Source organism: Poromitra crassiceps (assembly GCF_964638095.1).
Source record: "Poromitra crassiceps genome assembly, chromosome: 13".
NCBI lineage: Eukaryota > Metazoa > Chordata > Actinopteri > Beryciformes > Melamphaidae > Poromitra > Poromitra crassiceps.
The window spans coordinates 11,938,368-11,966,065 of NC_139644.1; the positions used below are offsets into that span (position 1 = coordinate 11,938,368).

At 44.6% G+C, this 27,698-nt stretch overlaps 2 protein-coding genes across 2 annotated transcripts; one reads left to right on the plus strand and one right to left on the minus strand.

Annotated features, from left to right (window-relative positions):
• On the minus strand, window positions 1-27,688 carry ccp110 (centriolar coiled-coil protein 110; the record flags this gene model as incomplete). Its single annotated transcript, XM_083649917.1, has 15 exons — window positions 1-76; window positions 182-241; window positions 371-436; window positions 13,134-13,207; window positions 14,069-14,185; window positions 14,568-14,669; window positions 14,795-14,911; window positions 15,555-15,664; window positions 18,134-18,314; window positions 20,147-20,268; window positions 21,411-22,105; window positions 22,286-22,851; window positions 23,802-23,930; window positions 27,354-27,526; window positions 27,640-27,688. The coding sequence occupies 15 exons, from the start codon at window positions 27,686-27,688 to the stop codon at window positions 1-3; spliced, it is 2,637 nt and encodes an 878-aa protein (XP_083506043.1).
• Window positions 4,869-9,660, plus strand: LOC310787797 (caspase-8-like; the record flags this gene model as incomplete). Its single annotated transcript, XM_083649283.1, has 4 exons — window positions 4,869-5,033; window positions 8,060-8,174; window positions 8,394-8,877; window positions 9,483-9,660. The coding sequence occupies 4 exons, from the start codon at window positions 4,869-4,871 to the stop codon at window positions 9,658-9,660; spliced, it is 942 nt and encodes a 313-aa protein (XP_083505409.1).
• Window positions 27,689-27,698: the final 10 nt, after the last annotated feature.

Here is a 27,698-nt window from a genome sequence, read left to right on the forward strand (position 1 = left end):
TTAACCCACAGAGTGCTGCTTCTTCAGGCTGTCTGAGCGTCTCACTCTCTCCTCAGGGGTCTTTCTGTACCAGCTCCTGAGAAGAAGAACACACCCAGATTCATGCTGAGATGCACTCACAGACAGTGGTTCAGATAATGTTCCTAGCCTCTGTACACACAAAATAAGGCGTTATACTGACCCCTGGCGGTTTAGCTGGCCTGGGACAGGCGCATTTTGGCCTTGGCTTGGCTTGAGGATCCTGGGAGAGGAGAGAGGAGGCATGCAGAGGACAGGAAAGGGCTAAATATAAGGGGACAATACTGACAGCATGCAGCTGCATTTGGGAAATAGCAGAGTGACTAATTAACTCCAGAGCTATGTTAGGTACCGGTTGATAGTGGGGCTCTTTGGCTTCTGCTGCATCTTCCTCGCCTGGGCCGGGGATTCTCCAACCCTGAAGGAGGACGAGCAAGCGCAAACAACTGGTGATAATGAAAGTAGAAGATGTAAAAACAGATAGCAGATAAATCGAGAGCCTACAATAGGAACTGCCTGGCTAAGTGTTACTGTCATTTGTTATATAGATTCCACAAGAATTATGATTACTCCTATAACCATCTGTCTGGGTTATACGGTAATGCACTTTCGATGCTCTCAATTCATGCTGGTTTTCAGTCGCCTAATAATTACCACAGAGTTTACAGCCTATGGGTTGACAGCACAGTAGATCATCTGGGGCTGCTTCTCCTCCAGCTATCACTCTAGTCTGTACTGTTATTTGTAGCACAAAGAGCAAGCTGACAGCGACCGTTTTCCAGGTAGGCTCCATGTATGTTCGATACAATTTTGTAACATCTTTTGAAGCCCGAAGGCAGCGCCATGCTTTACCAGCACAGCTGTGCCCACTGCCCGACCGGTGTTATGCGCAAATCAACCCCCCTGTACATGCGTGCCCCCCCACTATGTAAATGCATGCATCCACTAGGGGGCGCATGCACTCCACCATTGAATCTGCCTGTCTTGACTTTCTTGAAGCAAACTCATTGGCAAACTCGAGTCTGCTCATGTCTGCTGCGGGGGCGGGGCTTGGTGGGGAGGCAGTTTTGTCCGATAGTGCAGCAGATAATTGCATATTTCAGAAGGATCGTTCACTTTGTGATGCAAGCATGAAATTTGGCACAGATACTCTTCAAGGGCCACTCTTTTGAAAAAGATGGCTTCCACGTGTTGTACTAAATGAGCATGTAACCTATGTTTGGTAACATAAAATGTTTTATGGGTCTCACATTTCTTTATTATAAGTGTTATTTTTGTCATAACTACTATGTGAAATGCTGTAGCAAAGATGGCGTGCAAGATGGCCGCCATGATATCTCATGATCTAAAATACATAGAAACCCAGTTTTTGGGTCTATAGCCTACATAGGTTTTTGGGGTTGTGGATTTCAATAGAGCTATTAGTTTTCTTGTCAGCGCACAATTTAGCTTAGTTTAATAGAGTGAATGTCAGCGCGCAAGCAGGGCACACTGGTGACATCACCGCTGTGGAACTCAGCATGGGGTTCAGTGTGAGCTGATCTAGTTTTACTAATACTGTGATGAATAGTGATACTATAGGTTAGTGTCCCAAATGCTGTCTAACAGCCCCCAATCAATTACCTAGTAATAATAGTAAGTTGATGTAGCTAGATAGCCACGCCTGAATTGACAGGGTGTGCCAGCGTGGGAGAGCCGAGCCAAGGGTAAGAGGGATACATGACTCGTTCATTTATACTTACTTGGAAGGTGTACAGATCACACAGGACTAATGCCACTGGATGAATGATCGGGCTAGGTGTAGGTCACCCGAACCTAGTTGTATCCCATACCTGAATGTGCGGTATCACTTTGAGAAAAGGATTGTCCCTCGGCCTTAATCAGAAATCAATCCCCAAAAATGGTAGTTTAGTTGTCCCTGCTTTCACACATGTCTGGAATTCAGGAGTTATCTAGAGGCCATCCGTATTGCGTTGTATGCGTGAACAGATTTAGTTGGCTCATGCGCGCACCTGCGAGCCTCCTCCTAGACCACACATGGGCAACATACGGCCCGCATGCGGCCTGCCGGCGCCCCCTGTGTGGCCCGCGATGGAATTGTCCAAAAAAAAAAAAATTACAATGCACCTGAACGCAACATGCAAGATACCTGCTGAATAAGTTTCCAAATGTTCATGTCATTCTGGCCAATACTACTTATCTTATAGCATTTCAGTCTGGAATATGGAATATCTTTCAATAGCCTAATCTTTATGACTAAAAGGCTAAAAGTAATCTCATGTGTTAGAAATGACTGTTCTACATTGAAGTAATCATTTAAATAATTAACTCGTTGGTTTTGGATTTATTTAGCTTCAAGAGTGCATTTTTGTTCTTGTGTGACCCTCAACACAGGCTTTGAGAATCCCGGGCCACTTACTGATACTTATGCTTAAATGATCCCACTCATATTCTGGTTTATTTCAAGAAAAACATTTCGGCTGCAGGGAGAGCAGGTGGTGATATAGGAGTGAGTGAGAAAATGATCAAATATTGGTGGTTAAGACTGAATAATGACATCACAACTGTTAATTAAAAATTAGTTATTCCTCTAAACCTGGCTTCATATGCCCCAAATTTTTCGCACTGGCGCCGTTCTGCCCTCAGCAAAATCTGGTAAGGAGGATTTTTTTTTGTGGCCCTCTCTATCATCAAAGTTGCCCATCCATGGGTTACGGCATGACAATATTTGTTCGGCCCCCGGCAACAATCTGGGTTTCTCATGTGGCCCCCCATGAAAAATAGTTGCCCACCCCTGGGCTAGACGGAGGGAAGTGTAGCCCCAGCCGTAGTCGCAGGAGCGGATTGTCCCACCCCCCCCCTCCCCCTTCCCCTCTCTAGAGCTCCGTGAAGTAGCCAGGTCAGTGTGCATGAGGACAGAGACAAGAAGGCGTGACAGATTATTATTATATAAATAGTCGATGTGAATGAGCGAGCAAAAAAAACATCATGCCGTCTCAGTGTTTCCAAATGAAGCTCAAACCTGCTCCGTGTGCGACAGCCAACATGTTGCTGCCTGGATTGCTGGATTGAAAGGCTCATGGCTCTGATCTGATTTCATGTCTGCTTCGCACAGCACACACATTTAATAAGCATTTTTGGACGCGAGGGTCGTCCCGCTTCCCAGTATTGGACATCGCTAGGTAGGGTATCTGGATCTGGTTGCGTTCATGCACACAGCGTTTGTTTACACAGCGTTTGTGAAGATTCAATAGCAGAACCGCAAATTCCAAGTAGCGTCAAGTCAGGCAGTATAAAACGAAAACTTCCGGGTATAACCTTCGCAATAATGGCAATTAAATAAAGTAAATGCACGTGTAATGTTTTTTTCTGTGTGTTTCGAAAGATACAGAACGGAGATAAACTGGAAGAATATCTGCTCCCTTCGAAAAGTCCATTTTAACCCGTAGTGAGTCGACCATTCTGATTTTTTGTTACTAAGTAATACAAATTTTATTTTATTTTGAAGGTAAAAACGTCTAGCTTCCTGTATTCTGTATAATTCTAGTAGGTTGATGCATTTTAGGACTGAACATAGCAAAGACTTTTGTAGTGCTTGCGACTTGAGGAAATCGATGCATCTGGGCGTGAGTTGTGGGGTTGTTTAATTAAAGGAACACTCTGCTCATTTTCAACCAGCTTTGTATCATTAGAACATCAGTAGTATATCAGAAAACAGTAAACGGTTTTGAAGTCTGTCATTTAATTTGACAGTTATTGAGTGTTAAAGTGTGGACCAGGGACATCACTGGTCCACACTAACTCAAATTAATAACTCATTAACTCAAATCAACTCTCAATAACTGTCAAACTAGATGAATGATGAATAGTTTGACAGTTATTGAGAGTTGATTTGAGTTAATGAGTTATTAATTTGAGTTAGTGTAGACCAGTGATGTCACTGGTCCACACTTTAACACTCAATAACTGTCAAATTAAATGACAGACTTCAAAACCGTTTACAGTTTTCTGATATACTACTGATGTTCTAATGATACAAAGCTGGTTGAAAATGGGCAGTGTGTTCTTTATGCGCAAACGATTATATGCCGTGGCCCGTGAACGTTAGGCAGTTATCGCCCATTATGTATTTTTAGTTTTCATAACTCCCCATTGTGTGGTCATGCCCAAATTCCCCCGCCCCCGCCCCCTCTCTACTTTACAAACTCTGCGGAGGTGCTACTCATGTGAGAATGCAACATGCCTCATGTGTGAAAGGGTACACTTCACGTATCATCCGGGGCAGGCTCAGTGGGGAGCAACCCTCACCTGATCTGGAGTTCATGTGTGAAAGTAGCTATAGAGCGCCATACGGATGGCCTCTAGATAACTCCTGAATTCCAGACATGTGTGAAAGCTGCTTTTGTTACTTCTTCTCATTCACCCTTCCTCTTTTTAAATTCAACTCTTCTGCTTGAAACTCTCCTCCATCCGTTCATACTTGCCTTTGCTACCAGCCTCTCCTCCCTACCTCCTCTCACCTTTTCTTTTGCACCACAGTTTTCAAAAATGTATTAAACATGGGTAATTTACAGCAGGGCGACGTGGGAAATCAGGACTTTAATCATGAGAGAGATAACTAGGAAAAGAGTGGAAGAGAGATACAAAGTATGGAGACAAGATATGTGGCTTTTTATCCTCATCTAGAGTAGATTGATTGCAAAATGAGTTGGGACACTTTAGCCGTTTTCACACATGCGCTTTTTACCGTTAAATGACCGGAAAGCGGTCTAATGCCTTGGAGTGTGAACTGCATAATTGCCCTAACCTTGAAATTATAAAATATCCTTTGATTTGATCAGGAAGCAACAATGGCAGCGGCAGTGGATGAAGATGAGGTATCAAAACTCCTCTTGGAAATACTGAAGAATTTGGGAGGTGAACAGTTTAGTGACTTCAAGTGGCGCCTGAAGATCACTACAATCCAAGGGCCCAAATGCCCCATCCAACCCATCCCTTGGTGCGATCTGCAGAAGGCAAACATGCGTGAAACAGTTGATTTGATCGTGCAGAAATATATCCAAGACTCTGCTTGGTATGAGGTGACCAAGCAGGTTTTAAGCAGGGTCCTCAGGAATGACCTAGTGCACCAGTTGGCTAAAGGTAAGTGATGAGAAGTGGAAATATAGAACTGCCACATTATTCAGAGACATCTTCACATTAATGTAGTTATAATACAACACTTTGCATCAACAACTTATTTAAAGTGTGGGCTGTATCATTTTGACTAGTACTCTGTTGTTATTCTACATAGATAATAGATGTGTGAAATAGATGTGTGAAAACAGACATGTGAAGCTCTTTGTGAGACACTTCAGTAGGTCTGGTCACATGAGGGCATCCAGTTAGAGCAGGGTGCCCAAATTCTTTCCCATGAAGGGCCAAAACTCAATCTGGGTGGAGGGCCGAGGGCCAAAAATAAACGTTGTGGAATTACATTAAAATGTATTGTGTTTTATAGAAAATTAACATTCTAAATCTAAAATAACATTTTAATATAATAATCTACTTTTTATCTGTTTGAAAAAGCGAGGGCATGTTTCGTTTCGTAGTGGCGACGTATATTATACTCTTTCAAAACAGCCACTCTCTGTCTGCAAATGAGACAAACCGCTGTTGAATTTACTTAAGTAAAAAAATACTCATCTTGCCACTCCGTCCTAAACTTTCTTTTGTCAGTGTGCCACTGCCGTGATGATGATCTGTCCATCTTGCTGAGCTGGTGTAAAGCCAGTGACTGGGGAGGGATCAAATATCAGAGCTCACCCCCCAACCAGGTGATTCAGCCAACCAATCAGGAGCGATCAATCCTCAGACAGCAATGCCTCACTCCCGTGTGATAGAGTCGGGGAGAGAGAATACCAGCTGCACAAAATTAACGTTAATAACATTTTTTTTCATATAGGAACCCCCTTCACCAAAACATGCAATATCCTGGTTGCTAATGTGGTTTCTCCTCTGGTCGTTAAGGGCGCCTGTTCGGAGGGAGGAGAACCGGTTGGAATAGCGTGAACCTCCCACGTGCTATGTCCTACCAGTGAAGCTTCCCCTGTCAGGTGAAAAGAAGCGGCTGGCTAACTGTAGCCTGGATAAACCCAGCCTCCACGTGACCTGCTCTCAGACCTGCTCTCAGTCACTACAGTGACTAGTGACTGAGAGCAGGGTAAGCCTGAGAGCAGGTCACGTGGGGGATGGGTTTACCCAGGCTAGGCTAACTGTCCATGTCTCGGAGGAAGCATGGAGCCAGTTTCGGCTCTCCCCAGATCGGCAGAGGGTGGAGTAGCAACCAGGATAAATAAAAGTAAAATTAGCACTAAGGGGGATAAAAATGGGATAAAAAATCAGGAAAAAAATATTTATGGGGAACAAAAAACATTTTTTTTTCCCCAAATCCGCGGGCCCAAAAAAACAGAGCACCAAATGGTCAGCACTGAGTTAGAGGCTGAACATCCTCTTAACCACCAGCCAACTGCCACCAAAATATCACACAAATTCAGACCATCTTTACCAGTCAAATTTATTTCTTAAACATCACAATAGTTTCAGAACAGGATGGATTGGTTGAAAACAAGCTACTGACCTGAAAAAGTGCTCAGTACTTTACCAGCCACAGCTGAGATTAACCAGCATTTGACTGGTGGTAAGAGGTGACAAAGAAGGAGTCACGAGTGTACGGAAGGAAGCCTATTGCATTCAATTGAGAAATAAAATATATATATTTTAAATTAATTAGCTAAGTTTTCACTAAAAAACAATTTCAGCTCTATTCTTCCTGACATTACACTTTTTGCTCATAGTCCCCACAGAGAGAGCTGGACTGCACTTCTCCTAAATTGGCGTGCGAGGGGGTCCAGAGCGTTGCAGCCAGTACACTGACTGTCCGCAATTACGTCATACAACCCCACATAAAAAAGAAATATATATATATATATGATATACAGTCAAATAAAAACAAAAATTTCGGTGGGCTGACCTAACCAAAAACGTCCGCCTTGTAAATATATATATATATATATATATATACCAAAAACGTCCGCCTTGTAAATATATATATATATATATATATATATATATTTACAAGGCAGACGTTTTTGGTTAGGTTAGGTCAGCCCACCGAAATTTTTGTTTTTATTTGACTGTACATAATATGACATATTTGGGTGATGTACCCCATCAACTTCCCTTTCTGCGCTGCACTCCCTCTCTGCCCCCCACCCCCTCTTTCTCTCTCTGTGGTCCTCAAGGCTACTTCTATCAATATGAGAACCAATTTGAATTTTATATCTTGGCCAGTCCTCTGGGATAGAGAAGGAAGTAGATGTTCCTGATGAGGTTATACTGTAGAAGACGTCTGTCATCAAATTATTTCAGGGCTATTCAACATTTCTCTGTCTGTATTTCTGCAGCCAAAGCGACCATTGAATTGGGCCTAACTGCACCTGATTCCGGCGCCGGTGAGTGGATTTCTTTTTTGTGAACATTGAACACTGCAGATCAATTGTTGTAGCAGTTGCAGTGTTTTTTAATTTGAAATTATTCATAATTTGACCATTCCTGCCTGGAAATTATCATTTTCTTGGGATGGACATATATAGGCCTAGACCTGTCATAAAATCCAGCCTGCTACTGTGTGTCCCTGTACCTATTTTTCTGATCAATTAGAGGGAACTGACATTGTGATTAGCCTTGTGGCAACATGAGGGAAACAGAAGTATGTCTACAGTCCAAGAAATATCATGCAGTCTCTCGTTTTCATTCCTATGATGTGATCAATGTCTACATTTCTAATCAGTACCCCCCCCCCCCCCTCCCCTTACTGTGATCATCTGTCCCATAGAGAAACAAGGGAGCTCTGGCCAAGTACAAACTACAAGCACAAAGGAAGAGGTGGCTGATTTCTTCATGCAAATTATGAACACAATTATGAAATTATGCTTTATTATGAACACTTCTGAACAAAACGTGTAATCTGTCTTCTTTTCTTGTTGATCTCTGACTGTAGATTTTGGAAAAGTATCATATGGGACGAGGAAAAGTGAGAGGTGTGTGCTTGATCATAAACAACTATGACTTCAAGGGCAAAATGGAAACTCGTGAAGGAACCCAGATTGATGAACGTGAGGCTAATTTCTATTCATTCTGGAAATAATTCCTTCTCAAATGTAAACTGTGCCAAAATTCCATTCCTTATCTACATGTACATAATGTTTGTGTTCGTGTGTGTGTGTGTGTGTGTGTGTGTGTGGGTGGGTGTGTGTGTGTGTGTGTGTGTGTGTGTGTGTGTGTGTGTGTGTGTGTGTGTGTGTGTGTGTGTGTGTGTCGGGGGGGTATTTCAGAAAATCTGGTGAGCGTGTTTACCTGGCTGGGATTTAAGATGCAGATAAAGAATGATTGTGAGAGTACTAAGATGCTGTCTGTGGTAAAGAAGCTTGGCGAGATGGACCACAGTCAGATGGACTGTGTGGTCTGCATCGTTCTCAGCCACGGCGAGGAGGGAAGTGTGTTTGGTGTGGATGGCCTCCCCGTCAAGATCAGCGAGCTCAAGGCGCCTTTCAGTGGAGAGAAGTGTGGAACTCTGGCTGGAAAACCCAAGCTTTTCTTCATCCAGGCCTGCCAGGGCCCCAACGTACAGCAGATGGTCCACATCGGGTCCGGCGGCCCTGCACTCAGCACTGATGGCCCTGCTGACTCCATTCCGGCATCTGCAGATTTCTTCATAGGCATGGCCACTGTTGCTGGCGACATCTCCATGAGAGACCCGGAGCTAGGCAGTTTGTTCATCCAGTCATTGTGCAAAAAACTGGTCGAGTTCGTGCCCAGGTTAGTGAAAGGAAATATGATCTATCTGGATATTGTAAGATCATGTGCATTTCAGTTATTGCCGTGAAATATATCCGCAGTATACACCAGATGCGTCATTTTGTAGGCGGCTGCTGGCGGCACATGTCCGGAGATTGATTGTTATTTTTCTATACATTTTTGGGGTAGTGCTATTTTACATTGAAGTCAACAGGGAGATGCTTGTGTTTTCCCCCTAAAAGGGGGCGGGGCCTAATTGCTGATCTGATGTATATAGGCATATACGAAAAAGATCAAAAGCTGGAGCCAGAAGAGCGTAACATTTTGGATATGAGATCTAATTTATACATCAAGTAAAAGCCCTTGTGGAGATCTAGTTTGTAGTATCCTTGTGAATTTATATGATGACATTATCATCAAAACTAAGATATTTACAACATTTGATGAAAACATTTTGTTTTTGGGTCTTATGTAAAGTTTGTCAAAACCTGCTTATCCCCTCTGGCTCCAAGACTTTGATTTGTATTAGAGAACAATTAAATTAATTCAAAATAATTAATTCAAAATAATGTCTTAATAATAATTACATGTTAAATTCATAGTTTCCACTGTTTCATTTTCACCAGAGAGGCTCGCCTACTGGATATCCTGATCAAAGTGCATGCTGATGTCGCTGAGAAGACAGCCGTAATCCTCAGAGATGACAAATATGTATGGACGAAGCAGATGCCTGAGGCGCAGATTTCAGGAAGGAAGCGTGTGGTTTTTCCAAATCCAAACTCCCTTCCTCCCATCATTCAGTAATGCAGGGATACTCAACTTGCTCTGGGGCCACTTTTGTATGATAGGAGGCTAGGCACCAGTTAACAAACAGACAAACAAACAATAATATAATTTTTTCTGTGCAGCAGCGGATTGTAGGTTTTTGGGGTGTCAGCTGGAGTTTAGTCTGCCAATTTTGTGCACACAAGATAGTTAGTTAGGTTAAGTCAGTTACATACATAAGTGCCTGAGTGGCGAGCAGATGGCAGTATTTGACAATTTAGCTGGAGCTCAGTCAAACTTTATTTCATGTTAGTTTTCATTGTGAATTATAAAATGGTCAGGGGGCCACTCTGCACCCTATCGCGGGCCGCATCTGGCCCCCAGGCCACAAGTTGAGTATCACTGCCGTAATGCATCTGCAGCTCAGAGACAACAAACAAGGGGGCGGCTGTAGCCTGGGTAAACCCATCCCCCACGTGACCTGCTCTCAGACCTGTTCTCAGTCACTATGTTAGGTTAGGGTTAGTGACTGGGAACTGAGAGAGCAGGTCACGTGGTGGCTGGGTTTACCTAGGCTAGGGCGGCTGTGGCTCAGGAGGAAGAGGGCATCGTCCACCAACCAGAAGGTCGGTGGTTCGATCCCCGGCTCCTCCAGTCCACATGTCAAAGTCTCCTTGGGCAAGACACTGAACGCCAAATTGCTCCCGATGGCTGTGCGAGCACCCTGCGTGGCAGCTGGCTGCCTTCGGTGTGTGAATGGGTGAATGTAGGCACATTGTAAAGAGCTTTGGATAAAAGCAATCCATTTACCAAACAAGCGTCTTTCATACTGTTTGTGTCGCGGGGCAACATGTATGGAACACTTCTTAACATGCAGTGGAATCCGTATTATAACCTGCTCCTAGCCGGTTGGCTTGCATGTTAAACAACAATTAGCCGGCCTACGCGCACTCCCGCGAGTCCGTATCTTATTCACCTCGACCGCCGGTATAAGATCCGCTTCCACGCAATCGCAGCTGCAGTTAAACAGTGGCAGGTCATTATCCGCAGATCCGTCTGAGTGGGTGAGTGTGGCTCTTCGTGACTCACTTCACTTCACTTCACGTTCACTAGTTTATTAATTAATGAATCGTTCGGGCAATCGCTTATATCAACGAATTAAACGAGCAAACTCACGGTTTCCTCAAGTGCTGCAAACGGCTTTGAATTGTTGGGTAGAGCTAGGGATCCCAACGCGCTTCGGCTATGCAGGCAGGCAGGTCCATCATACCGAGGAGAGGAGAGAGCTTACTGCTGCGCTGCTGATCCATGTCAGAAAAAGTGAGACATAGGCCTAGTGATCAATCAATCAAATCAATCGCGCTCATTTTTGGCACATTGCCACCCCTCGTTGTCGGAATGGACTCCGTTAAAACGGCATGGAAGTCTCCAGATTTGTCGCTAACGTGATGCAGCCAATTCTATTGTGTGAGGCAGGCAGTGTTTTCAGCCAAGTTTAAGTATGACATCAGTTATGACGTCAGTTCATCCTAGTACATATAGCGAGGGTTCTACGTCACCTCCCTCTCTGGCGGATCATAGCAGCAGCTAGCATCACGGCTGTTCATCATCTCCTCTGAAGCTGTCGTTTCGCCCACCCACCTCCCCAGTCCACCACCCACCAACGAGTCTTGACTCCCAAAAAATCCCCCACGGGAGGAAGGGGGGATTCTCTATCCTCGCCTATTCAGATGCCCTCCTCTCACCTCAAGAGGAGTGCCACCTCACCTGGCAAGGGAGTCATACACCAAAGTAGTTGCCATGCTTGCCATTTGCTCAATAAAGACGCTTGTTAAATCATACTGACTGGCCTCTCATGATTGAAATATTTCATTTACTGTCTCTGCCCTGCATCATGTTATCAAAATGTGCAGCTACATTAATTTCAGCAAATGTAACAGCATTAAACGGTGCATGAATACATTGGGACTTTTTATTTTATTTGGCATTGATCTAAGCCAAACATTAAAACACACTGAAATGTTACAGGAAGCAATAAAAAACTCTCAGCACCATCAAATACAGAGACAGAGACAGAGCACATCAAAAGTACCTTCAACATAAAACGTCAGCTTGAATATTCTGTATTTTCATCTCTACTATGTGACTGCCAGCATGACTTTGGTGTTTGTAAAGGCAATAACAGCAAGTACTAGATGTTTAAACACAAAAGCGTGAGCATGCTAAATTATTAGAGACACTGTAGGAGGGAAGGCGTTATTATTTCTCTCAGGCACAGATGAAAAGTGTTCACCTAATTTTCTTTTATCACCAACTCTCTTTTAGCTTAACATGAAAGTACATCAGTTATTGTTTTTATTAAAACCTTTAAATTAATCCATGTAAGTAACCATGAATCAGTCGGGGGGGGGGGGGGGGCACTAAAATGATTTTGGCAAGCCACACCAAACAGTCAAAAACAATGGCATTGTGATTCATCCATAAGGTAAAGTGTGGTACTGAAATACAACCGTTTGAACTCCAAAAGGTACAGTAGAATAGAGAAGATGTTAGCAGCGCTGACTGGAGTTGTGACGGTTGAAGGTTTGTATGAAAGAGTAAACATTCCAGTTGGCAGTGAGTCACCTGTTAACCCACAGAGTGCTGCTTCTTCAGGCTGTCTGAGCGTCTCACTCTCTCCTCGGGGGTCTTTCTGTACCAGCTCCTGAGAAGAAGAACACACCCAGATTCATGCTGAGATGCACTCACACAGACAGTGGTTCAGATAATGTTCCTAGCCTCTGTACACACAGAATAAGGCGTTATACTGACCCCTGGAGGTTTAGCTGGCCTGGGACAGGCGCATTTTGTCCTTGGCTTGGCTTGAGGATCCTGGGAGAGGAGAGAGGAGGCATGCAGAGGACAGGAAACAGCTAAATATAAGGGGACAATACTGACAGCATGCAGCTGCATTTGGGAAACAGCAGAGTGACTAATTAACTCCAGAGCTATGTTAGGTACCGGTTGGTAGTGGGGCTCTTTGGCTTCTGCTGCATCTTCCTCGCCTGGGCCGGGGATTCTACAACCCTGAAGGAGGAGCAAGCGCAAACAACTGGTGATAATGGAAGTAGAAGATCTAAAAAGTAGATCCCATACAGTAGATCCAGACCAGAGCCATATAGATAGAAGAGTCCCGACATCTCCATTCACTCCAATGGACCAGTTTTTTACTCTCAAGAGTTCCAGGAAGTAAGGTTCTGGATTAAGCAGCACTGTCGAGTTGCAGCAAAATAGACAGTTTGTGTTGTACTCTGAAAGGGTTTTCCCCTCCTTGAATCAAATTGTACATTATCAGCTTTATTTTAGCATGCAAAAGTAGCGCGAGACCCATTCCTGGCTGTTCATTGGCTAATGAGTCTTGCATTTTGGTCCTCTGCTGACGCCACTCTCTCTCTAGAGGACACTAATCCAGACTAACTCCAACCACATAGGCTATGAGACCTTCTTCTTCTGCTTCACCCTCCCCATCTCACCTCTTCTTCCTGTCCAGTGACCTCTGTGTGGCAGCAGACAGCACCGCTCTGTCCTTGGGGCACTTGGCTTTCTCCTGTGGGGTTTGACGCCATCAGAAAACAAGGATATAGTTTTAAAGGTTATATCTCATAAGGTAGAGTTCATGGTGTTGAGGGCGTAAGAGTGAGCAGTAGTAACAGTAGTTAACAGTGGGCTGTGCTTGGTCTATGTAAATATTAAGTGCCATCAGGTTACCATAACAGTGGACTGTGATTGGTCTATGTAAATAAGTGCCACCAGGTTACCATAACAGTGGGCTGTGATTGGTCTATGTAAATAAGTGCCACCAGGTTACCATAACAGTGGGCTGTGATTGGTCTATGTAAATAAGTGCCATCAGGTTATCATAACAGTGGACTGTGATTGGTCTATGTAAATAAGTGCCACCAGGTTACCATAACAGTGGACTGTGATTGGTCTATGTAAATAAGTGCCACCAGGTTACCATAACAGTGGGCTGTGATTGGTCTATGTAAATAAGTGCCATCGGTTTACCATAACAGTGGGCTGTGATTGGTCTATGTAAATAAGTGCCATCAGGTTACCATAACGGTGGGCTGTGATTGGTCTATGTAAATAAGTGCCATCAGTTTACCATAACGGTGGGCTGTGATTGGTCTATGTAAATAAGTGCCATCAGGTTACCATAACAGTGGGCTGTGATTGGTCTATGTAAATAAGTGCCATCAGGTTACCATAACAGTGGGCTGTGATTGGTCTATGTAAATAAGTGCCATCAGGTTACCATAACAGTGGGCTGTGATTGGTCTATGTAAATAAGTGCCACCAGGTTACCATAACAGTGGGCTGTGATTGGTCTATGTAAATAAGTGCCATCAGGTTACCATAACGGTGGGCTGTGATTGGTCTATGTAAATAAGTGCCATCAGGTTACCATCTCTCGTAGCTTCCTCTCGGCACGCAGCTCCCGGTCCTGCTGCAGCAGTGCTAATCGATCCTCCAGAGGCATCTCAAAGAAGATGTCATGGACGTCGTACAGGGCTGCACGTAACTGAGGGGTAACACACACACACACACACACACACACACACACACACACACACACACACACACACACACACACACACACACACACACACACACACACACACACACACACACACACACACACACACACACACACACAAATAAAGATGACGTTCTCCTCTACTGTCCACTCTAGATACAGTGGTTCTCCAACTTTTTCCATATCAAGGACCCCTAAATTGGCACAAATTAGACCACATCATCAGCGCTGCCTGGACAATGGACAGCTGTCATTGAAGATTTATTGAAATGAACGGAGATGTGCAGACATGAAGGATGAGTGTGGCCATGGCCTGAGTCCAGAGTATGAGTAGATGTGGCCGTGTGTGTGTGTGTGTGTGTTGTACCTGGGCTCTGACTCTCTCCTGTAGAGAGAGGTCTTGTGCTGAGAAGGTGCCTCTCCTCTGTGGAGCTTCAGTCTTGAATGAGCGGATGAACTCCTGTGTGTCCTGACCACACAAATACACACATTACACACATACAAGCTTTTCCCCCCAATCAGCAACACAACAAAGACATCTATCTGATTCATACAGTGACATTGCTGCTCTCAGTTTTATATGTATACTCTCACCAGCACGGTCTGGCGCAGGTGTTTGACCTTCTCTATTTTGAGCAGGCGGCGTATGAGGAAGCCACGAGCGATGGCGCCAAGTCGACAGAGCGCCCTCTGCTGGTCTGCTGTCAGGACCTGGGGAACGCAATAAGGAAGTTCTGTGAGACTCCGCATACATCAGATCAAAACACAAGCCTCTCCCCGTTGACTTCAATGTAAAATAGCACTACCAAAACAATATATAGAAAAATAACAGAATCAATCTCGTTTATTAATGACCCCAAAACACCATGACATGACAATATATTACAACTCGTCTGGCCATAGAATGGGCAAGATACACTGGAAATATGACTTTGACCCATCTAAAATCATGTGACTCATGTCACATATTTACATTACAGCCCTGAGCCAAGTAGCCTACAACGACGCTGGGCTCCACTACAACAGCATTTCATGTCGGAAGACTAAATTATCTCGGGGTAATTAATAAACGAGATTGATTCTGTTCTACATTTTTTTTGATAATGCTATTTTACATTGAAGTCAATGGGGAGAGGCTTGCGTTTTCCCCCTAAAAGGGGGCGGGAACATGTGCCGCCTACAAAATGACGTATTGCCGATCTGATGTATAAACCCACACACCCACTAAGAGTACAGACAAAGAAGATACAATGTGGGCAGACAACCTTTAAGAAATATGTAAATGTGAATCTATAAACTCACACACACACACACACACACACACACACACACATCTACTTAATATTATACCCACCAGACTCAGCCTTGCTCGGGGCTTGCTAGCCCCCCAGGTGGGCCCCCACAGATAAACAGGGGGTGGGACAGAGGGGGAGGACACAGTGGAACTGAGAGGGGAGGGGAAACCTGGAGAGAGTAACAAAGAGATACGTTCAGTTTAAACACACTTCAATGGCACCTGTATGAACTGTATATAGGCTTTTGTGCAGGTAGTGATGTTTGACTGATACATTTCTATGAACAAGAAAGCCTCTGCCGTGTTTGCGGATTTAAAAGGGCATGCCACATTTGCAAGGTATACCCACTGCCAAAAGATACCAAACACTGAGCTAATTTCAGATATCATTTTATTAATGTGATATTTAAGAGTGTTCAGTATTTGTGTAAACAATTTGTGAATAATAACCAATAGGTCTGTGACACCAGATTCAGAAGCATGTAGGGGGTCCAATTGAAAATCACAACATGAGATGGGGAAAATACATGTTTGAAATCACCCCACCAGTTACATGTACTGCCTCTCTGAGCTCAGTACAGTAGCATGCACAGCGTCTCCTCATGGACCCAGCTGGTTCCTGATGTACTGGACATCCTGGTGGTGACTCTGGGACGTCCTGATCTTGGTCGGTCATGTTCCCTCCTTGGCTGTACGCCGTGCATTCAGCCGGTCAACAGGGCATCTGAAACTCCAGCCTCCAGGAGGCCTAAAGCTCTCTGACATTCATCTTTACATAATCAAGTAACCAAGCCACATTTCGTGGCCTTTTATGAGCAACACTTTAGACATTGTTTTAACTGTTTTAGACACAAATGACGCCTTACCATGAGGATAGACAAAAATTGCACATAACCCCAACACTGGCTAGATAGGGATCAGTTTTCACACTGAAACTGCAGTGAGCATGATTATTGCTCACTAGGTTGAAAAAAAAAGTTCAACAGAATTATCTTATGCTACACTCAGCCAGCTATATTGTGTTTCTTTTGGCAGTGAGTATAATCTAAAGTCCATGCGCCATTTAGTAGGGGTGTAACGATACGTTTCAATGATATATGCATCACGATACGTGGGTGCGATATGACACAAGGACGATATTGGCTGACTTAGAGCGATACAATACAATTCAATAACCTGAAATCGATACAGTAACTTTTGTGTGTGTGTGTGTGTGTGTGTGTGTGTGTGTGTGTGTGTGTGTGTGTGTGTGTGTGTGTGTGTGTGTGTGTGTGTGTGTGTGTGTGTGTGTGTGTGTGTGTGTGCGCGCGCGCCAAAAGTAGAGGCCTTGCAATGGAATGTTTGTGTAGTTCTATTTCTTCCAGTATGGCTGCCTGTAACCATTGCTAACCACTTTCAAATTAAAATGCCTAATTTCTATGCACTGGTAGAGTACACATCAAAAAAATGAAAAGCACAATTAATTTTAATTTAGTTAATTTCAGACAAATCCGGCCTTTCTTAACAGTTGATGCAGCAAAAACATATCTTCACTGCATGATATTCTCTCACATTGAATACTGCTTCACAAACTGGTCGTTTGCAGGTGCCACTGTTATAAAACCTATTGAACAGCTTTATCACAGAGCCATCAAGGCATTTGCTAGAAAACCTTTGTCATAGCACCACTGTAACATTCTGGAACAACATCTCTTTCTGAGCTTTGAAAATCTCAAGGTCTTAAAGAGTGCTTGTTTTTTCTACAAATGCCTACATGGACTAGCTCCCCCTCCTTTACAGGAATTCATCCATAAAAACAGAATCACTGGACTTGGCACCAGGTCAGACACCAGAGGTGACTGCAAGGTCCAACGTAGACTGACCACGTTTGGTCAGAACGTCCTGTCTATAAAAGGTAGCCAAACATGGAATAGTCTCCCCGTCTCCATAAGGGACAGCCCCACCCTTGCCACTTTCAAAGGTAGACTTAAAAAATGGCTGAAAACCAACCAGTCATGTGTCCACAGGTAATATGCTTTCTTCTCTTTTTTTTGTGTATTACTACTATGTATTTTTATTTTTGTAAGAGTAATTGCTGCTATGTATTTTAGAGTGTATTGCTGCTACTTATGTTTTATGTATGTTTTATTATGTTTTACGTTTTATGTTTCTTGTGTTTTATGTTTTTTGGGGACAACGGATGGAAATTAGCCTCGTGCTAAATCCGGCAATTTTTACACTTTTATTATGTTCCAGGTTTTATTATCTGTTCCATGGTTTCTGTGTTCATTAATTTTGCACTGTCCCGTCCAAATAAACAAATAAATAAAGTAGGGAAAACACTGGAAAAGTATGGTATTACTATTCTACCGTGACTTGTTTACAAGAGCCAGTAATAAGACACCACATTATCATGTTTTTGTTGATACATTTCTCATATATCAACACATAGCATCAACATCTGTTCCATTGCCATGTACAACAAAATTGTTGCTAGGTTACAGGCAGCCATCCCGGAAGAAAGAGAACTGGGGTGTAACGATATCTTTTAACGATACGATACATATCGCGATACGATACAAGGATGATATTGGCTCATTTAGAACGATACGATAGGGAATATAAATGGATGCAATAGAGTCTCCGTGGTGAAACTGTACCTATACTGTGTCCAGGTGATCGCTCAGACGGTGTGTGGGCAGGGCTCAGTCCAGGGCAGGAGGAGGGGCTCACGACAGGATAGCTGTCACTCACAGACCTACGATCCCACCCACCAGCTTCCCCACTCAGAGGTCGCTCACACCTCTGCTCCATCAATCTTCTGTCTTTGTCCTCGAGCTCCTGCACGCACGAGCACGAGCACACACGCACACACACGCACGCACGCACGCACGCACGCACGCACGCACGCGCACACACACACACACACACACACACACACACACACAGCACCATTAAGCTTCTGGCAAAAACAGAACATACTCAGTGCTCAGCTCGCTCCTCCAGGCAGTCTGAATGAAATTGAATGTAACGTTCCCAATTCTATGTATTAAATTATAAAAAACGACCCTCAACATTTGGGAAGGCTAAGCCACACAACTAGTTCTTTATAATCGAACGCCATGCTTCAAAGGCAACTTTACGACGGTGAGGACTCAATCACAGCAGATATCCGCTGATAGCCTACCACGGAGATCTCAAGGCACAGGCAGCAAAACCTGACGCGCTGATAGAAAAATCTCCATGGACGCGCCGCGCTGCGCTCAGGCCTCGCCCCCGACACGCCCCGTGCGATGACGTCATAATCGCCGTGCGCCCTATGCGCTTGGCTGGGCGCAAAGAGTATGCCACAAGCTTAATCTCTCTCGCTTGGGAGCAACTACAAGAAGTGGGAAGCCTTGAACAAGTGAAAGTGAAGATAACATTCATTCACAGTGACATGGCACATATAAGCAGTGTTAGCAATAGCATTAGCAAAAACAGTCACACAGCAACAGACTTAACAGGTACAGGTAGGGTTGCCAACCGTCCCTTAAAATACGGAATCGTCCCGTATTTGTAAACAAAAATATTGAACTGATACGGGACGCGCTTTGTCCCGTATTGGAGAAACACACAGTGCAAAGAGTGAAGGGATATTTGTATTGAGCGAGTAAACCCTGCAGCCTGTCTGTGGTGTCATGTTACGTTCAACTACCATAGATTGCGCCTCTCTCATTCTGTTTGTTGTGAGTCACGACCAATGAAGCGCTGTCAGCGTTGCTAGATTCAACTAAACTCTGAAGACAGCACATTGAGTAGGCTATTTACATTGTACCTATAGGCTACAAATGTAGCATGCCATTTGTTTTTGTTGTGTTCAGATGATTTCAGTTGAAATCTAAAATGTTTTTGCACTAATGATTCATACCAGGTTCATACCAGGTTTGTTCTGTTCAAAAGAATAGCCTATGTAACGTTGCTGTTTGCACTGTTAAAAGAAAATTGAATAAATAGGCCACATGCAAATGTGAAGTAGGCTATTTAGACTTATATCAAAATATTGTTTGCACTAGGCTACTGTTTGTTTTTTAATACAGCTGTTTTATTAAGAATGAGAAACTTTTGTTTCGCAACGCCCAAATTCTTGGATGATAATCTAGGAATAAGCTATGCGCAAAAGTGTTTGCTTGTGTTGTTAATAATAATAATGTGTAAATGGTTGAAGCTGAAGCAATTGCAGTTATGTGATTATATAAGTTATATAAGTTATATTTAAGTCCACTACCGACCCCCCCCTTCCCCCCCATTCCTTATTTCCATTTCAAGAAGTTGGCAACCCTACATACAGGGCAGAGAAGACATAGGGTTAGGAGACTTCAGTAGTCTGGCAAAGGCAGCTAGGTCAACAAACTGGTCCAGCTCAAGCGTTAAGTGTTAAGAAATGAACTAAAAAGGACAGATATATGTTTTTTCTCATTGGTTTTTCTGGGTTCCTGGGCCTGTACTAGCCTGGGTAAACCCATCCCCCACGTGACCTGCTCTCAGACCTGTTCTCAGTCACTAGTGACTGGGAACTGAGAGAGCAGGTCACGTGGGGGCTGGGTTTACCTAGGCTAGGCCTGTACTACTTTTAGAGGAGATAATGTGTAATTCCTAGTGCTGACCACTGAGCTAAATAAATAGGTGCTGACCAGACAGAGGCGCTGTTGCTCTTTCTCCTGCTCAGCCAGCAGCAGAGACATCTGCAAGGCATGCTCCTCCTCCAAACGCCTCTGTATGTCCTCCAGAGCCTGCACTCGCCACTGGGTCTCCTCTGATGACGCATATGCACACGCGCGCGCGCGCGCGCACACACACACACACACACACACACACACAGACACACACACGCACACTTACCATAAGGTTTTTATCCTGTTCCTTCTGTTTTTTCCTTCCCTTTCTCACACAATAATAGACTACTTGCACAACTCCACTACTTCCTGAAATGAGTAGGGCATCTTGGGCCGTTTCTCAATAAGGGTTCTTGTGTGTTCTTGCGTTCTTGTGTCCCTGTGAAACGTCATCAGTACTGTTCCAATACAAAGTTCACATTTCGCCAAGAACGCTTAAAATTGACGGATGTGTTCTTGACATGCCCACTTTACCTAGGATGCTCTGGTTTGTGACTTCTGTCAACTTGGCAAGGCACGTATCCCAGCATTCATTTCAGCATAAGCGGAGGCAGAACGCAGCAGAGAAGACGCCATAAGCTCCGGGAAGTTTTTTACAATTAAATTTTTTTTTTCATCACTAAATTCATTTCTGATGACTTCTGATGCCTACAAGCAGGGTAGTAGGGTTCAATAAGTGCCACTTTACGGACATTTATAGCGAAAAATGGCAAAAAGCTCCAGTGCACAATTGGCTGCATCTAAATCAGCTGAGCTTTTTATTTGTGTAGTACTGCAGGCGGCCTCTGCACTGGTATTGCGCAATACCCTCAAGAACGCATCGTCTCAAACTGCCAACAGCGTCATGTGTGCTTGTGACCTAGCAAGTTAATTCTTCCAAGAACGACTAGCAAGAACGTTCTCCCCAAGAACACAAGAACAAGAACACATTCTTGGTATTGAGAACCGGCCATGGTTTCCTGTCCTACACTATTGGATGAACTGATTAATGTCAGGTGTGCCTGATCACTGTTGTTGTGACTGCAGCAGTCAGGCACACCTGACATTAATCAGTTCATCCAATAGTGTAGGACAGGAAACCACTATGCCCTACTCATTTCAGGAAGTAGTGGAGTTGTGCAAGTAGTCTATTTAGGAAAAACTGTGATCTCAGTGACATGAAATGACAAGACTAACTTCATAAATAAACAATTGTACATAAATAACTCCTTCGATTTTAGAGGATGTGTATTGGAGGAGGAACTAAAGAGGAACTATAGAGTTCACACTTTCCCACACTCACCCGTCTTGCTGGCGTGCTGCTCGGCTGGATTTCTGAAGACAGTCGGTGTAATCCGACCATTGTTTGGCCCCTGAGGGCCATCAGCCTCCATCCTGAGTTTGACCTGAGACAAGTCAGGAGTCACGTGGGGCCTCAGCAGAGACGGCGAAGGATTCTCCACGTCATACGACTGGTTCAAGGGGCCTGCAGGGGTCCGTCGACTGGGGAGCACGCGTGTGACTCCTGCCATGAAGCGAGGCAGCCTCTCCTGGCTGCGGTCGATGTGCTGCTCCCCTCCTGAGTGGGAGTGGGAGGGCTGCAGCTGACTGTCGAGGGTGTGACAGCGCCGGCGGAACCCTGCGGCCTGAAGATGGTCGCGGTGTCCCATCGCACCAGGCCCCCCCGTGGCACCGACAGGGCTGCAGAGCTCCCGCACCGGACTGGTGCTGCTACTCCCACTGTCGCCTCCTCCACTGCCCACCAGGCCCCAGTGGTCAGAGGACCTCGCGGCCCCCGAGAGAGCCTCTGCCCAGGCCGCCACGCCACCGCCACCACCCTCCCCCGACCTTCCCGGGCTCCTGGGGATGAGGTCTGCCGGGCCAATGGGGAAGGAGATGTGGATGTTACCAGTAGAAACGGGGCGTGGCCTGCGTCTCTGTGCACGAGGACTAACGCTGGGTTCTGGAGTGGGGAGGCGGGCGTACGGGTCAGGTGGACTGGGGGAGAGGCAGCCAGTGGGGAGGCAGGTGTACGGGCCAGGTAGACTGGGGGAGAGGCAGCCAGTGGGGAGGCAGGCGTACGGGTCAGGTGGACTGGGGGAGAGGCAGCCAGTGGGGAGGCAGGCGTACGGGCCAGGTAGACTGGGGGAGAGGCAGCCAGTGGGGAGGCAGGCGTACGGGCCAGGTAGACTGGGGGAGAGGCAGCCAGACTGCTGGGAATGGGGGTCATACAGAGCTTGAAGCTGGGTCTGGGTCTGAGGCGGGCCTATGGGGCTATGGTGCAGACTGAATCCAAACTCAATGCCAGTGTCCCCCAGCAGACTACGACTGTCATTCTCCTTGTCAGAGAGGGTCTCTGGCGGGGGGGTGCGGGTGACCCTGTTGATAACCGTCGTTGACCCTTGCTGACTCTGCTCTCTCTTCACATACTCCCTTGATCTCTTCAGAAGGCTATCCAGACTAATGTCCTCCTCCTCCTCCTCCTCCTCCTCCTCCTCCTCACTCTTCTCGTCCCTCTCCTCCTTCGCTCGCTCCTCTCCCCTGTAGCCATTGAGGAGAGAGGGGGGCTCAGAGCATGGCATAGGGGGCACATCACTTGTTTGAAGGCCAAATCCAGCGTCTCTGGGCAGCCCAGGTGAGTCAGTGACCAGGGTGTAGCCGTTGACCGTCTCAGGTTTAGGGGAAGGGCAATATGGAGGAGTTGGCTGTCTGTCAGCCTCTTCGCCTGGTACGCTGCTGTGCACCTGTTGGAGGACATCATTAATCAATGAATTGCAAGTACATCAATCATCATCAATTACTGTAGTTGCTAATCATTTAAAATGACAATGGAGGAAGTTTAGCTAGCTATTAGCTAACGGCCTATTTCACCAAAACTTGAAGAGCATTTCTTAACCCAAACTCCAACTCTAAGATTAACTCCCTAAGCTACTATATATATATATATATATATATATAATTTGTACTTTTCTCTCTTTATAAATAACTCATTCTGTAGAGACATTTCCTTGTATTTTGGTTATAGTGCAAACATATCACAGAGGCCATCATCGCATTCAAAGCTCAGAAATGTCAAAACTAGGGCAGATTTGCTCATTCGTAGGGACATAAACAGGTAAAAATAGCCTAGTGGAGAGAAAGTGATGAGTCAGACAACCTATATTGAAGACTGCAAATGTCACTAGACATTCTGGGTCAGACTGTAATTCAATTATTCTGCTATATATTGTGGAAGTGGCACACAGACATATTTCGGATGGAGCATATATATATATATATATATATATATATACTGTATATATATATATATATATATATATATATATATAGTGTTAAACTGAGCATAATGCAGTAAAATGATTTATATAAGCCTATGAATGTATATGTGTATAAACTGATTGCAAGGACCACCTGCTCTTTCTTTGGAACAGACTGGCCAGGTGAAAACTATGTTCCCTATGCATGAAATCAAGTGGCTTTCACCAGTCGAATGATTGTGGTCCTAATATTTAGTACACTATAAACCTACACACTATCACATTAATTTATCCTGTATGCATTATTGTTGTCTGTTAGTATCTAGTATCTACATTGTAGAGGATCCTAGATAGTTTATAGTTGTAGAGCCTACAACTATAAACTCCCTATTGGACCACAGCCAGGCCTGTAGCCGGGGCCAGAGTGTGCTGCTGACCTGAGCCTTGTCCAGGATGACCTGAACCTGGGCCAGAAGACTGCTCCTCCTCTGGATCTGCCTCTCCGCCTCCAGCTGGACCGCCCTCAGTCTGTGGTCACACATCTCACTGCGCTGCTCTGCACTCAGCTGCAAATACAACACACACACACATATTTTAAAGTGGTCTCACTCACTCACTCACTCACACACACACACTCACACACACTCTCACTCACACACACTCTCACACACACACTCTCTCACACACACACACACACACACATGCACGCACGCACGCCTGTGAAATCCACCATCATCTCCTTCTAGGGATGCATGATATATCTGCACGCAGCAATCATATCGGCCAACATGTTCATATTGAGAGGAAACAATGTGGCAAATCTATGATTTATGGCCTTTTCCAAATGTTTTGTAAATAAATAAAGACATTACTTCTTCAAATTCACAGTGTTTGTATGTATTTTTCAGTACGTACAAAATGTGATTATCATAGAAATCATATCGACATCGGTAAATATCGGTTATAACAGCAAAGCATTCCTATCTACTTCAATTGGCAATTCCAGTAGACTCACATGGTGAGCAGTCAGCAGCACATGGATCTTCCTGACTAACATCCAACAGTCTTGTTGTTGTTGTTGTTGTTGTTGTTGCTCCTCGTCGTCAGTTATCTCCTCTCTTAGCTGCTGATCTTATTCTGACCAGTGAGCCTCCACGTTTCAGATACTCACTGTGTACTGTGTATGTAACGCTCTCAAACAACGGGTGTTTTTCCAACACGCTTCGGTAAATATCCCTTTAGGTCAATTGAAATTGTCTGTGCATTTGTGTGCACTAGGGATGTTCATCAATTATCGAAAATCGATAATTGATCGTTAAGGATTGGAATCGATCCTGTGGCATTTGGATCGATTTTTTAATTATAAAAAAAAAAAAAAAAAAAAAAAAAAAAAAAAAATTGGACTAGGTTTGGGTGGAATTCGTTCCTCCTCGCCCCACTCCATTGCACAGCCGACTAACGTGAGCTGGAGCTTCATATAGTCTCTAGTTTTCTGGCTGGGCACGGGCCTTTGTGCCAACAAAACTGTTTTAAACATGGGAAATTCACACCGGCATGCGCCGGGGACAGCAGTGTTGGAGAGGAGACACATTGAAATAAAGAGTTCATTGAGGAGAACACGTTGTCTTTCGTATTTTCTGCCATAGGCATTAATTTTGTAAAAAAAAAAAAAAAAAGAACAAAATTTTTTTTTTTGAAAATATTGAAAATTTTCTAAGTATTAATAAAATCGATGATCGATAATTGATCGTTAATTTTCACCGATTATCGATTTTGGAAAATTTTCAAAATGAACATCCCTAGTGTGCACACAAGTCTGCATTGTATGTATGCATTGTGTATCATAACATTCTTCTCATCGCTACACTGTAACCAAAATGAGAAAGCAATGCATTATTGTTACCATGGAGCTGCAGAAACCCGGCCACAGGAGAGTAGGCGGTGTCACACATAGGCTACTCGTCTCCAGGGAAACCAACCAAACACATTGACATTTAAAAAAAGCAGTCACCTTCATGGGAACAACGCGTAAAAATGTTGTAAGTCACCCTGAGAGACCTCCAAAACACATCTAGAAGCTATGCCTTCTGCCCACCTTTGATGTATAAGGCTGGAGTGACCTGAGTCATTTCTTGAACCAAATAAGCATCCAAGGTCCAGCAGCTTTTCGAAAGACCTCAAAACAGCATTTTCACCGTGGTCTTGTAAAACTGCGAGATGGTGTAATTGGGGGGTAGATATGGTCAAGATTTCACCATCTCATCCAAAAGAAAAATGAATGTAAAACAGGGATACTCAACCTGCTTTGCTCCGGGGCCACTTCTGCAAAATGACAGGGGGCCAGGGGCCAGTTAATAAATCAACAATAACAATATACATTTTTCGGTAACAAATTGTACTTTTTTGGGGGTGCCAGCTTGAGTTTAGTCACAGGATATCCTGTGCACACAGGATAGTTACTGTAGGTTAAGTTAGTTCTGTGCATATAAGTGCCTGAGCGGCGAGCAGGTGGCAATATTTGACAATTTAGCTGCAGCTGAGTCAAACTTTATTTAACGTTAGTTTTCATTGTGAATTAGAAAATGGTTGGGGGGCCAATCGGCATCCTATTGCGGGCCACATATGGCCCCCAGGCCGCAAGTTAAGTATCACTGATGTAAAAGATTGGGGTGAAAATCAAAGCTATAGTTCTTCCTCAGAACACACACTGACCGCACAAAGCTAAGTGGAAACTTTGGTGTTTAACACATTGAGTGCCAGCGACGCCATATGGCGTCATTAGAAATTTACCGTAGGCTGCCAGCGACGCCAAATGGCGTCAATAACTCGAAATTGTTTTTTTGACGGGGGGGTGTCGATCTATGCTTCTTACATCGCCTCTTACAATATGAGAGCTATTGAATGTGTCTAACCTATTTTACAGAACCCTTAGGTGGCGACAGCGCACTCCAGATGAGAGAAAGTGGAGTAAAACACACAGAAGTCGTTGGGGAAAAGGAAATCGCATCGCATCCGTCCGTATGCAGCTGCTTCATTGAAGCATAACGTTAGCTGTGCCCCTGCAGCAGCCAATCTGCTGTCACAATTGAGCACCTCCGTGTCCGCTGCACAGCCCATTCGCATGATCAGCCGTGGAGTTGCTTGTTATTATTCTCAACTGGAAGCATGGGAGCTGGTGACAAATACACGCGGTTGTAAAAAAGCTGGATGTAGCGGACTTGTCAGTGCAGAGCAAACGCAGGCAGCAGAAAGCCCCAGAGACACTCCCAGAAGGAGGAGTGTGCAGTTGAGGGGGTGGGGGGGAAGGGGGGGGGGGGGCACGCAGAGCACGCAGAGCAGCATACAACACCCAGACAGCAGGACAGGATTAGGAAACGCAAGCTAGAATATCTGATGCCCACCAGCAGTAAATCAAGAACAGCAAGAAGCTGCAACCAGCAGCGCACGCAGGGGCCAGCGCTGCTGGTTGCAGCTAAAAAACAGTATTTGGCCAAACAAAATTCCTTTGTTTTCACTCTTTTATTGAAGGAAATTATTTTTGAGGTGTCATTACATCAGAAAATATTAGCAATGAGTCAATGATGTGCTTGAAATGCTTCCTTTCACAAAAGGCTGAATATCTCAGGTTATAGAAAAAAAGTGGCTGTTTTTGGTCAAATCAAGCTATCTTCTCCGGCTCATAACTAAAGAACGGAAAATGGGATCAATAAACTTTTTTTTGCAGGTGATAGAAGAGAGTCTCATCGTTATTTGTGCGTGTTCAGTGTTTACATAGTCATTATTAAAGAAATTATATGACTGTTTTAAAATGCATTGCGGCCTATGTGGCACAGTACAGCACCTTTTGCCCAAGGGCCGTGGCACTCAAAGTGTTAATTGCCGGTGTCTGTACAGTCTGGTGTCTGTACAGTCTGGTGTCTGTACAGTCTGGTGTCTGTACAGTCTGAGACACTTATCTAGTGTCTCCGATATCTTGATTTCTGCCTTACCAGTGGGGACAGCACAGCCCGTCCATGGAAGCGGATGATCGAGAGAGCTTTCAGAGGACCGTGTGGCTCACACGCCGTCTTCTCGCAGTTCCCCCCCTCCTGCAGAATGGCCAGATTTCGTAGACAGAAGTCCTCATAGCTCTCCATCTCTGGGACGCGCGCGCCTCCACGCTCTGATGAGGAAACACACACCGGGTAGCCTTGTCGTCAGCCAGCTGTTAAGTCAAGTGGAGAGTGTGGAATTACATTAGAGGAGCCGGTGCTTTGGACTGCAGTGTCAACACACTTTTGGACTGCAGCGTGGGAACACAACAAAGCCCTGGGATGTGAACCATGATGGGTGTG